The 11,768-nt window shown below is 43.9% G+C and overlaps 1 protein-coding gene across 1 annotated transcript; it reads right to left on the reverse strand.

The window, feature by feature from the left end:
* Positions 1 to 622: 622 nt before the first annotated feature.
* LOC147652059 (endogenous retrovirus group K member 9 Gag polyprotein-like) lies at positions 623 to 5,781 on the reverse strand. The gene is made up of 3 exons (XM_086898010.1): positions 5,536 to 5,781; positions 5,044 to 5,391; positions 623 to 766 (listed from the first exon to the last, which is right to left on the reverse strand). The coding sequence occupies exons 1-3, from the start codon at positions 5,779 to 5,781 to the stop codon at positions 623 to 625; spliced, it is 738 nt and encodes a 245-aa protein (XP_086754136.1).
* Positions 5,782 to 11,768: the final 5,987 nt, after the last annotated feature.

The raw sequence follows: 11,768 nt of genomic DNA on the forward strand, positions 1-11,768 counted from the left end.
TGGTGCGATTGCACTCTCATAACATTGCCAATTGATTCAGTCGAGTCTCATTACTAACTAAACCTTTAAATGCTTGAGGATCCCATTCAGGGACTCCTATGAGACAGGTGCAAAAAGGATCTCCAGGTGTGGCTAGGTTTAGACACATTGATTTTTGACCTGTCAAGTGTGCCAGTGACCCATATGTTCTGTCGCTTTTGGATGTTAGTTAGCAGACAGTTGGCTGGGACTATACACAGTACAGTTACTGTAAGCAATTTGTTCCATGCAAATGACACCATGCTTTCAGAATTACAGCTAAGGCTTTAAAGTTAAATGAACTTTCAAGTATGCTTACTTTAACTCTTGAAGGGGGAATACTTAAATCTTATACTAACGGTTTTACCAAACTTATCAATAACCTACAAATAACAATTACCACATAAACTAAAACTCTTTATCTTAAGCTATTATCTAACTACTTTTACCACACGTATTCATACAATCTAAGCGTGAAAGCAATTTGCTTAAAGGGTAAAAACACAGCTACAATCTGCTTTCATATACAGTTAGATAGAGTCTCAACACTCTTTTAGATCTCCTACAGAATTTTTCTCACAAGCAGACTATGATTTAACACGATTCAGTCTTGGAACACCCACTGCTCTTGTGACATCAGCTGGCAGCCGATCAGTGACTGACTGAGGGCGTCAATGTTCTGATTGTTCGTCAGATGCTTTCGTGGCTTGTTTGGTCCATCAGCTAGGCACCCATAGTGGTCCAGCATCTGTGGAAAAACAACTGTAACCATGCCTGTTAAATAGCAATGGATGTGATCCCTCCCAGATACCTGTCTTTGGGTTCTTATAATAGAATTTAATTTCTGGCGTAGCTTGCATCCTTATCTGACTAGTATGAATTACTACTGGGGGCTGCTCTAAATCTCCAACTAAATTGAGGAAATTTAGAGTGAATAACACTTGCTGCAATTGAATGACAGGGTCTGACTGTTAAGCTGTTTTCTAATTACATAAATAATCTTTTAAGGTCTTATGGGCTCTTTCTACAATGGCTTGTCCAGTTGACACATGGGGAATTCCAGTTACGTGTTTGACTCCCCATCTTTTTAAGAACCAAGAAACTCATGTTCCCACATATGCAGGCCCATTATCTGTTTTCAGTTCTTTTGGAACTCCCATCACAGCAAAGCAAGCTACTAAATGTCAAATTACATGTATGCTTTTCTCTCCTACTTGTGCAGTGGCCCAAGTAATTTTTGAAAAGGTATCTACTTTGAATAGGTATCTACTTGAAAAGGTGACCAAATTCAGGTACATGTATTACATCCATCTGCCAGACCTCACAGGCTTGAAGAACTCAAGGTTGACACCTAAGCCTAGAGTGGTTCCATATTGACTGCATTGTGGACAGGATTTTACAATTCCTTGTGCATCTATTGAGCTGATATTAAATTGTCTCTGTAAGGCTTTTGTGGCTTGATGAAAGAGAGCATGACTCTCTTGCAGCTGCAAAGGAGTCTCTTGGTGCTGCAACAGCAGGACTGACAAGCGTATCAGCTCTTGCATTGCCTTCTCTGAGACCTAACTCCATTTGATGACTGCAGATGTGAATGATGCGACAAGATGCTTCTCTATCTTCAATAGCTGTCTTGATTTGCAAGAATAGTTGACACAATTGCTTATTATTTGGTGGCTTGATGAGAGCATCTTTAATACGTTGTACTACTCCTACCACATATAATGAATCTGATACAATGTTCGGCTTTCTGTCTTGCCAACGAGACAATGCCCATGAGACGGCTTTAAGTTCCAACATCTGCAGTGTGTCATGTGCATCTCCATCTATAATATTGCTTTTCCAAACCGAGCCTTCTTGCCAGGTGCAGGCTGCCTTTTTCTGTCGATTTCCTGCGTCAGTATATACTGTAAGGCCTTCCATTGGCTGCTGCACTACTTTGGGCTGTTGCAACCACTGCTGCTTTAAGATGATCTGTAAACGTGGATCTTTAGATTGCCTGTTATGTACAATTCCTGGATAGCTGAACAGCGCTAATTGAATCGGTTCTGAGTGTCTCAACATCCACTCAAAGTTTTCTATTTTTATTGGTAGACTAATATGCTCTGGTTCAGCACCACTAATTTCCATAATTCGTGTTCTCGCCTTTTTGATGAGATAAGCAATTGCTTCTGTTCTCTGCCAAATACTCATTGGTGGTGTATGCAGTGTAAAAATCCACTCAAGGATTGCCAAAGGTTCTGCACATTTTGTTGACAGTCTCACTGACTGTACCTTCTAGACAGGCCGACCCTCCTTGACAGGCTGCTTGGCATCTGGACAGCTCTCAAATGGGTCTTCTCCCCCTTTTTCTTTATGCCAAGCAGGCCACTGAAATACGGCAGCACAGGGGGCAATGGGATGGTTACAGATCAAAAGTCCTAAAGGCACATCTGGTAATCTTCTGTTTGCTAGCGTTGAAAGCAGTTTCTTCCCTAGGAATGTGAGACATTTCTTCTGGTCCATAGAAAGGGTAACTGGAGTTTGTGGATTTGTGCCTGTCAAGAGGCTCATTAAAGGTACCATCTCATCATTTCTGATACCAGCAATGGATCGTACCCATTGCAGATCTCCAATAAGTTTCTGTGCGTCATCAAGGGTGTTGATCTCAGTAGTCAATTCTAATTTCTGTGGGCGGGCTGATAAAGATGTCAGAATCCTTCTGACATCTGAAATCCTAGATACTTCCATGGATTTTGTTTTTGAATTTTCTCTGGGTCAATCACCAAGCCTTTTGCTGCGAGTTGAGCGGTGATATATGCAAGGTCATTATCTTGGAATGGATCACGTTGACAGAACAAAATATCATCCATGTAGTGATAAATAATCGTCTGAGAAAGTTTTGCATGCACAAGTGTCAGTGCCCAGTGTACAAACAGTTGGCACATTGTTGGAGAATTTTTCATCCCCTGTGGAAGGACCACCCACTCAAATCTATGAGATGGACTTTATTGATTGATGGTAAGATGAAAACAAATCGCACTGTGTCTTCTTTCTGCAGGGGTATTGTGAAGAAATAGTCTTTCAAATCTATAACTAGAAGATGCCATTCTTGTGGCAACACTGTGGGAGAGAGCATCCCTGGTTGTAATGTTCCCATTGTCCACATCTGGTCATTTACCTTGCACAGATCATGCAGTAATTGCCATTTCCAGATTTCTTTAGGATGACAAAGATTGGAGTATTCCATGGGCTGAGCAATGATTGGAGGTGTTTCGCTTGCAGCTGCTCTCTAACAAGTTCATGTGCAATTGCCAGCCCCTCCTGAGAGACAGGCCACTGCTCAACCCACACAGGTTCATTAGATTTCCATTGAATCCTTGGGGTCAGTGTCCTGTCAGCCGTGACGACTACTGAAAAGGCGATTGGACAGGTGTCCTAGTTTAGGGCAAATCAGGAAGGAAAACTCCAAATGGGGATCTCCACAGGGAAATGCCCCTCCCCACCAACGGGTCAGGGAAAAGGGAAAAAAAAAAAATTCCGTGGAGAGAAGTGGAAAAAGCTGTTTATTTAACAGAAATTGAGTAATATTAAATAATAAAATTATTAAATAATAAAACCTCTTGCTGTTCGATGGGATGGTAAGTCTAGGAAGAAAAGTCTTTTTTCATGTGGTGCATCTCGGCTCACTCAGGTTCTTATCAGTCCCTCCAACGCTGGAAAAGTGCCGAGGCCCAGGCCCCGGTGGGCCACAGGCGTGAGCTCCCGGGGTTTGGCTGGGTGTTCAGTCCAGAGCAGGCTTGCACAGATCCAAGAAAATTGAAAAAAACAAGGGTCCAGGGAACTCCTCTGCCTCAGCTAGCTAAAACTAACTAAAAGTCAGAGAGAAGCTCTGTCCCGCTGTCTGTCCGTGCTGCAGACACCACAGTCCAGGAGCGGGGTGCGTGGGAGTGCTGTTTTCCTTAACACACTGCGCTCTTCTTCTTTCCCCTCTCTTGCTTTCAGACAGTCTTAAAGGTGCAGGACTTAATATGTAACATAAACCAGACGATTGGGGATACCAGTATCATAAAGTCACCCCAGGACAACAGGAAAGGTTAATGTTGCTCCAAGCTGGCTGAGAACATCTGGACCAATGAGCCCTCCAAGGCTCCCAGACAAAGGCATGATGTATGGACATAAGGTGGTAGTCTGTCCTTCAGGAAATCAAAATTGAATTGGATGTACACTTCTCAGTGGTGTAGAGTGTCCTCCTACACCTTGTACTGAGCTCAAGGCTCTGTGGAGAGGCCAGTCTCTTGGTCACCAAACTCGGCTGACGATGGTGACATCAGCTCCCGTATGTAACATCATCTTAAATCTTTACTGCTTCATTCTCTGGCACAGGGTGATTTAAACTATGGGTCAATGGTTCATTTGTTGAACAAGATTCACCACTGTATCTCCAGTAGATCCAAATCCTCTGGCTCCACATCTAGGGGCACTTCAAAAAATGTCTTTCTCAGTTGCTACCTTTTTAAACAACACCAATTGAGTGATTCTTGTCCCTTTTTTGACCATGAGTGGAGGGGCTAATGTGTAGGCACAAATTTGGATTTCACCGGTATAATCAGCATCAATAACTCCTGGGAGAACAATAAGTCACGCAACTCCAGCAGATGATCTTCCAAATTAGCAAAGCACCAAGTGCACTGGTGACAGAATAGATGGGTCCTGTAACTCCAGTTGGGATTTTATGGATGGTGCTGTCCATGACAGTGACATCTACTGATGCTGCCAAATTGATTCCCAGGCTTCCCCTGGTTGCTGATGGGTCGAGTTGCTGTACAGAGTTGGGCTGGCTACTTGTGTCCCCACATGGTGCCTCTTCACACTCTTGCTCATGTTTTTTGTGGCATGACATGCAGTAGTAGCATGATTATCTAACTGGCATCAATCACACCATACAGTAGCTCGGCAGGACCTTCAAAGGTGTCCTTTGTTGCCACATCAGAAGCAAATGTCTAAAGGCACAACGAAAGGTTTATGTTTATTTCCTAATTTACTGACCACAGCAGCAAGTAGACTTGTAGCTGGTTTTATGGCTTCTGCAAATGCATTGGCTAGAAGTTGTCCTTGTGTCTGATTAACTCTCAGAGCAATATCCAGCATGTCCCCCACATCTGCTTGTTTGGGGAACATGGCAAGGGTAGGCTTTGTTTTTGAATTAGCATTCTCAAAAGCTAACAATTTAAACATGTTCTGTTTTGCTTCCTCAGTCATGTCATTCTGAGCCTTCAGGGCTGCTGACAGACAATCGATGAAATGAGGATATGGTTCTGTGAGGCCTTGCCGTACTGTTGTGAAGGAAGGATGAAGTTTGGAATTAGACACAGCATTGAAGGCTTGACGAGCAAGCTGTGCTGACAAATGATGCATTGCAAGGGGGTAGCTTAATTGTACAGCCATGTGACTGTAAATTCCTGAACTGGTGATTATGTCACGATTAAGTCCATACAGTACATCATTCTGATCTCGAGGTCAATTGGCTTCTAAAATAGCTAACCTTTTCCATTTCTTCTCCCACACCATAACCTCTGATGGAGTTAAAAGCAGACGTGCTAAATTCTGGCTGTCTATGGGACTATTAACATCAGAGGTGAACAGCCAATCCAATGCAGTGTTTGCAGCTTCAGATTTAATGCCATGTTCAGTAACTGTCTTTTTGGCTTGCTGCAAGATTTTCCAATTGTGTTGTTCATAGCGTGGATTTTGCTGGTCATATAAAATGGGACAAGCAATTGCCATTCCCCTTCAAGGATGGCATCTCGAATGATGCCAGTCCACCTTTGCCTTGATTTTTGTTTTCTGTTCTCTTCTTCTAAGGTAGTAGAATTAGAGCTGGAACAAGATTGTGGTGTTAAAAGTGTCTCTAAAGGTGGAGCAGATGGTTCAGGACGTATCATGTCTTGTAGTTGCTGAACAGGCTCTGCTTGCTGCTTTAGCATTCGCTGCGGAGCTGCTTTCTCTTGATGATGCTGTGCACTTAATGTCTGCTCAATCTGAGCTTGCAGCTGTTGCACAAGCTGTTCTATTTGTTGTTGCCATTCCTTTAGTTCTTTTTTTGATGCATCAGTACAATTAATTGGGTCTTCTCCTGCTGGAGGTCGTCCGTCCTCTGAATGCATTGAGATGTCATCATCTGGGGGGAGAGGGATGTCCTGTGGTTTTCCCCAGTGAACACTAGATAGCAGCAAGGGGTAGATCTTCAGCTTGCACTCTGGGGCTCTTCTGCTGATGTGCGAGGCTCCACCTGGCTGGGGCTCTCTTCTTCCAGAGATGCCGTCATTTCTACATCCGCGTTCAGCGAGGTAACTTCCGGTTTGGGATCCGCTGACACGGACTCACCCGCTCCAGAGCACCCCTGAGATTTTAAAAGTTCTGATATGGTGCTACACTGCCTCCCTGTGAGCCCTTTCACTGGCCGAACATGCCCAAACCCAAAGAAAGTACCCAGAGGGCTGATTGATGTGGCAGGAGGTGACTGCGGCATGTTTGTCTTGGACCAAGGCAGCGGCCACGATTGTGGACTCCGTCTTCATATCTTTTAAGGTATTCAACACAACTTTCCAGATCAAATCGAGTGCTACCACGTCTTTGCTCTTCCCAGTAATTGCCTTTTCCCACAACATATCTCCTATGTCTTTCCATTCTTCCACTGCAAAAAGCAGCGGCAGCACTTGAAGGCACCCGTTTTCTTTAGCCCATAAAACAAGCCTGTCCAGGTCTTTTTCCCTGACTGCTTTTGCCTCATTTAACGATAATACTCAGAAGCAGTTTTCTCACTGCCGGAAACTCAACTTCCGTGTCGGCAGCACATGGGCAGGTGGAGGGGAGCAACCCCTCCTCACCTCTTCTGCCCTTGGTCTCCCCCAGCGGCCCACCTCTGTTCCGCATCTCCGCGCGCACAGGCTGCCTACCCAGTACTAATCTGCGTCCGCGGCTCCCCATGCACTGATCCGCTCCACTGGCTCCACCACTAAATCCTCTCTGCCCACAAGGGGTTCCTGATCGGAGCGCCAGATACTGAAAAACCACTCAGACTATTCAGCCGAGTCTTCACAGAAGCATGGAGAGCGTCATTTATTTCTATCTTTAGCACACTTTTATAGGGTCTGACAGGGTTCGGGGGCTTAGCAAGTGTCGTGGTTTTAAACCAGTAACTAACAAAAAAATTACTTATTTCTTGCTGTGAGATACGGATTAGAACAAGAGCAAAACAGGCATAAAACTTAAAAGGAATAAAGAAAGTTTATTGACAAACTACAATAATAAGAACACCAGAATAAACTTCCAGAAAAACCTTTTCATCTCTTATCTACCCACTATTCCCTTGTTCACATGACAACAGAGACAAAAACTTTGGAACTTTGGTGGTTAAAACAGTCCCAATTCCTGTTACAGTCTTTTCACCAGTCTTTGTAGAGAAACAGAAGTTTCTTCTTGTTAATTTATGGAGTTTCTCACAAGAAAACTATTTTTGTTATAGTTTTCTATTGCTCTGATGTTAGTTTCCCAGAACTGCTGTTATCAGAGTTCACTCCTCTCATTTCACATCACTCTGAGGTGTGTATGGGCCATGAGTCTAGGGATGGCATTTTTAAGGATGAGTTATTCAAAGGCAAAAAGTCTTCTTCATCTGTTTCTGTGAGCTTCACCAGAAAACAGTTTTCTCATTGCCTCTCAAGGCTTTTAATCTCCCAGCACTTCACTGTACCATAATTACTCTACTTTTTACTCAAATTTACACTTTGAACACTTTATTCCTCCCTACATACTTTATCATGAATTAAATGAGTTCTTTTCAGGACTTCACTTTCCATCTCTATAGTTTTAACAGAAAGGTATTTCAGCTCAATTAAAGCATCTTCTTAATTCTCTACCTTTTCTGAAGCTTCTTTTCTTTCCTGTCACTGGTAGTTTATAAAGTCTCTTTTCATGTTGATCACTCTCTTTCTCTCTCTCTGGATAAAAAGATTAATCTTCAAGTCTCATCTGAGTAATGAAAGAGTTAAAATCTTGCCCAGGCTTTTGTAGATGGTTCGGTGATCTCTGCCGAACAGGAGCTGGAGCCATCTGCGATGGAAGGTTCTTCATAGCTGCTCTGGAGAGTGTGGCTGTCTCTGCTTGCTGCAGGTCCAGAGCCTCTCTACTTCTTCACTCAGCAGTTTCTAGTGAATGTACTTACAACAAAACCTGCAGCCGAGCCAGAGATCGGCTCGGCCTGGCTCGGGCCTGGGGAAAACCTTCCGAAGGCCCCCGCCCCGCCCCCACCCCCCCCCCATCTCCCGGCCGGGAGACGTGGCAGGCCCAGCCCAGCCCCCGCCTGGCCGCATAGCCTGGGCAGGGAACAGGAGGCCAGCCGGAGCTCTGTTACCTTTCACAGCCAGGAAACAAAGAGCACCCAAGTACCCTGACTTTACATCTTAAGGTAGGGTTCACAAATTGATCTCCGTTTTCAATGGTTAAAATTGCTGTCAATCCCCAGTATTGACCAATAATTGGTCAGGAGAAGAGACTCCTTTCAGTCCCCAGCAACTTTAACTTCCTTAGCTCTCACAACTACCTTAAAGGTAAAGTCACCTCATGACAGCAAGCTACTACAAGTTAATACATATTGGTTTACATTTTTTCTCCCATACACAAAGATATTGTTTTTCTTTCATTCTCTCTGCTTCAGGAGAGTTTCAAGAACACTACCTTTAATATCATCGCTTATACCAAAGGCTGGCTTGTGCAGACAGGATTTTACTAAAATGTCATGCTTTTACTCTGTTAAAATGTTTTACTACAACAGTCCCCTTCCCAGCCACAGTGATTTCAGTTCTTGAGCCACAAGCTTTATTGTTATAAGTATTTTAAATGAACTCTTTTATATAGTGTTAATCTAGTGTTCGAATGATTATAACTGTTGGTTTTGTTGGTATGTTCTTGTTCCCCCCCTATTAACTGTGTTGGTTTTGACCCCAGTTGTCTGCTATGTAGACCCCTCCTAGTTTTCCTGAACATTCCTTATCAACCACCTAAACCCTGCCCCTACCCCCTATCCATCATTGTAAACCCCACTTCTTCTTCCAGACCCTTCCATGTTTACCATTCCTGCCTCGATACTTTATTGGTGGTTATGTTACATTCCCGCCTTCATTGTAGCCCCATTGGTCCTTGAGAGTGTAACCTCCTTCCCTCACTCCTCCTCCCGAGATCTCCCATTGGACCCTGGGTTGTACCCTCCCCTGGAGATCGGGCTGTATTTAACCTCTTGCACAGCTGTGTTCGGAGGCTCTCTTTTCCGGGTTATCAATTGAGGGAATTCAGGCTAACCTGGGTTCCAATTCCTGTTGGGGTTTTTTTTGAATTATCAAATAAAAGGTTTGCCTTTTTAATATCCAGCAAGAGTCCAGACCTTGTTTTTGACGATTTCTGGGGGCTCGTCCAGGATATTCACGAGAGGTGGTCCTGGAACAGCACAGATTTGGGTGGCGTGCATTTTCTTTTTATATACCCCTGGACTACGTTGGGACCACGGAACGGTTGCTGGATAAAACCTGAAGGCCAGCAGGAGTGACAACCTGGTGAGGAGGACCCCCCCCCCTCCAGGGAGCAACTCTAACCGGTAAGGTGTTGGGTTGGAGGGGGAAGGAGGGACCCCCTTAGGCTAGGAGGGGGATGGACAAACCCCAGGGACCCAGATAAGGGAGACGGGTGACCCCTAGGGACCCCTAAGAGCCTGGAATAGTACCTGAGAGAGGGGTTCCCCAGAAATCCAACTGAGAGTCCTGAGCTTGGGAAGTTTGGGAGAGGACACTGAGGTCCTTAAGACCAGGAAGGTGCCAGAGTCCGTACACTGCATTGTGGAGACCTAAGAGGGAAGAGGCCACCAACTGTGGGAGGGTCCCCTTGGTTGTTAAGGACCAGGTGGGAAGGTTTTTGTGAGTTGGGCCATCTGGGGAATTAGGACCCGGAGGTGGGGAGGTAACCTTTCTCTAGACAGGGGAGAAAGGGGGCACTCACTCTGGGGTTTGTGCTCCTCGAGGGTTGAGGGACAACCTGGGGAGTTAGGACCCCGAACTAGGAACCTCACCTGATGTTTTGGGGTTCGTAGGGGGAAACAGAAGACTCAGGGAACCCTTAAGATAAGGGGCAAGGACCGGAGTCCATACCTCACAATACAGAGACCCTAGAGAGGGGAAGAAGGGCCACCGATTGTGGGAAGGGCCTCCTAGTCATTAGGATTAGGAGGGTATGGTTTTAGAGCCTGTCATTGTAGGGTTATCATTGTAGGATTTTGACATAAGTTTCTTTAAGTTAAGCTGCGACAAAAGTTTTTAGTTGGTCATTTGTAAGTTCTTTTGTTGTTACATTAAGATCTAAAAGAACTGTGACAAAATTTTGAGTTGGTCATTTGCGAATTCTTTGTTGTTACATTGGATTGTGTGGTTAATTTAGTAACTGGTTATTAGGCTGAGTATTTGGAGAGGTTTCGGTGCTCCAGGGGATGTAGTTCTGGGGTGAGGCTCAGCCGAGAGTCTCCAGATCATCCCCTGGCTGTGGATTGTGTGGCTGGCAGGGCAGCTATTTTGTTGTAGATTGGGTAACTGGCAGGGCAGCCATCTCGTTGCTGGTTGCGTAGTTGGCAGAACAGCCATTTTGGTATAATAGGCTAGATGGCTGGAAGGGTGGCCATTTTGTTACTGTGGCTATATAGCTGAGAAGGCAGACATTTTGAGCTGTGAAGGTCGCTTGCTGGTTGGACATATTAATTTTATCATTTAACTATTTTCAGTTGTCGGCCATTTTGCTTCTACATGATTACATTTATATTTAATTGTTGTATTCAATTGTCCACCATTTTGTTTCTACCCAATTACATTTATATTTGATTATTGTTTTCAATTGTGCACCATTTTGTTTTTACTCGATTACATTTATATTTAATTATTGTTTTCAACTTTCCGTCATTTTGTTTCTACCCGATTATATTCATAGATCATATTTATATTTAATTATTATTTTCAATTGCCTGCCATTTTGTTTCTACTCTGATACATTGATTATACTTCATAGGCATTTTGCTTCTCATTATTGAATTGTGGGTTTACGAGTGTGTTATCTCATTTTTGTTTGAATATATCTGTATAAATACATACTGATTTAGTTCAATTACATTACCTAGAGGATATAAAAAGGCAACATGGGGCAATGTGTGGGGAAGAGTAACAATAGGAAAAACAGAAAAGAAAGGGTGCCAAGAGAAATACCTCCAAATAGCCCACTGGGGAAAATGTTGAGTAAGTGGGAAAAGGAGGAAATGCTAAAGGAGTTGGGTAAGGTAAAAATGGTAAGATATTGCACGGAAATATGGCCAGAAGAAAGCATTTCTGAGGGCCCAGTGTTTTGGCCCTGGTATGGGTCAGGAGAAAGATGGTTGTGTCTAGCCTTGAATAAGCATGTAAGTTTAAGAGAAACATCAAATGAAGAGGAAATAAAATATGCTAATTGTTGGCTTTATGATGATAAGAAGGGGGAAGAGATTAAAGTATATAAGGTAACTAAAGAGTCTGAAAAAGGAGAGGAAGATAAATTGGAGAGGAAATTGGATCCCTTAGAAAACCTCCCACCACCTCCAACTCCACCTATAGTGCATCATTCTCCTCCTCTACCATTAACATCTTACCCCACGCTGCCTCAAGCTCCTCTGGTACCCTCATCTGTACCCTCATACACAATATTAGAAC

Source organism: Cyanistes caeruleus, chromosome 7, assembly GCF_971803275.1.
Source record: "Cyanistes caeruleus chromosome 7, bCyaCae1.hap1.1, whole genome shotgun sequence".
NCBI lineage: Eukaryota > Metazoa > Chordata > Aves > Passeriformes > Paridae > Cyanistes > Cyanistes caeruleus.

Excerpts from the sequence above, each read along its gene's own strand:
- LOC147652059 (XM_086898010.1), bottom strand. The coding sequence starts at position 5,781 with ATGGCAATTGCTTGTCCCATTTTATATGACCAGCAAAATCCACGCTAT. Across the intron at positions 5,392-5,535 it reads AGAAGAAATGGAAAAGGTTA|CTTGCTCGTCAAGCCTTCAA; the intron begins GCTATTTTAGAA and ends TTGTCAGCACAG. Across the intron at positions 767-5,043 it reads CAAGTCTACTTGCTGCTGTG|ATGCTGGACCACTATGGGTG; the intron begins GTCAGTAAATTA and ends GTTTTTCCACAG.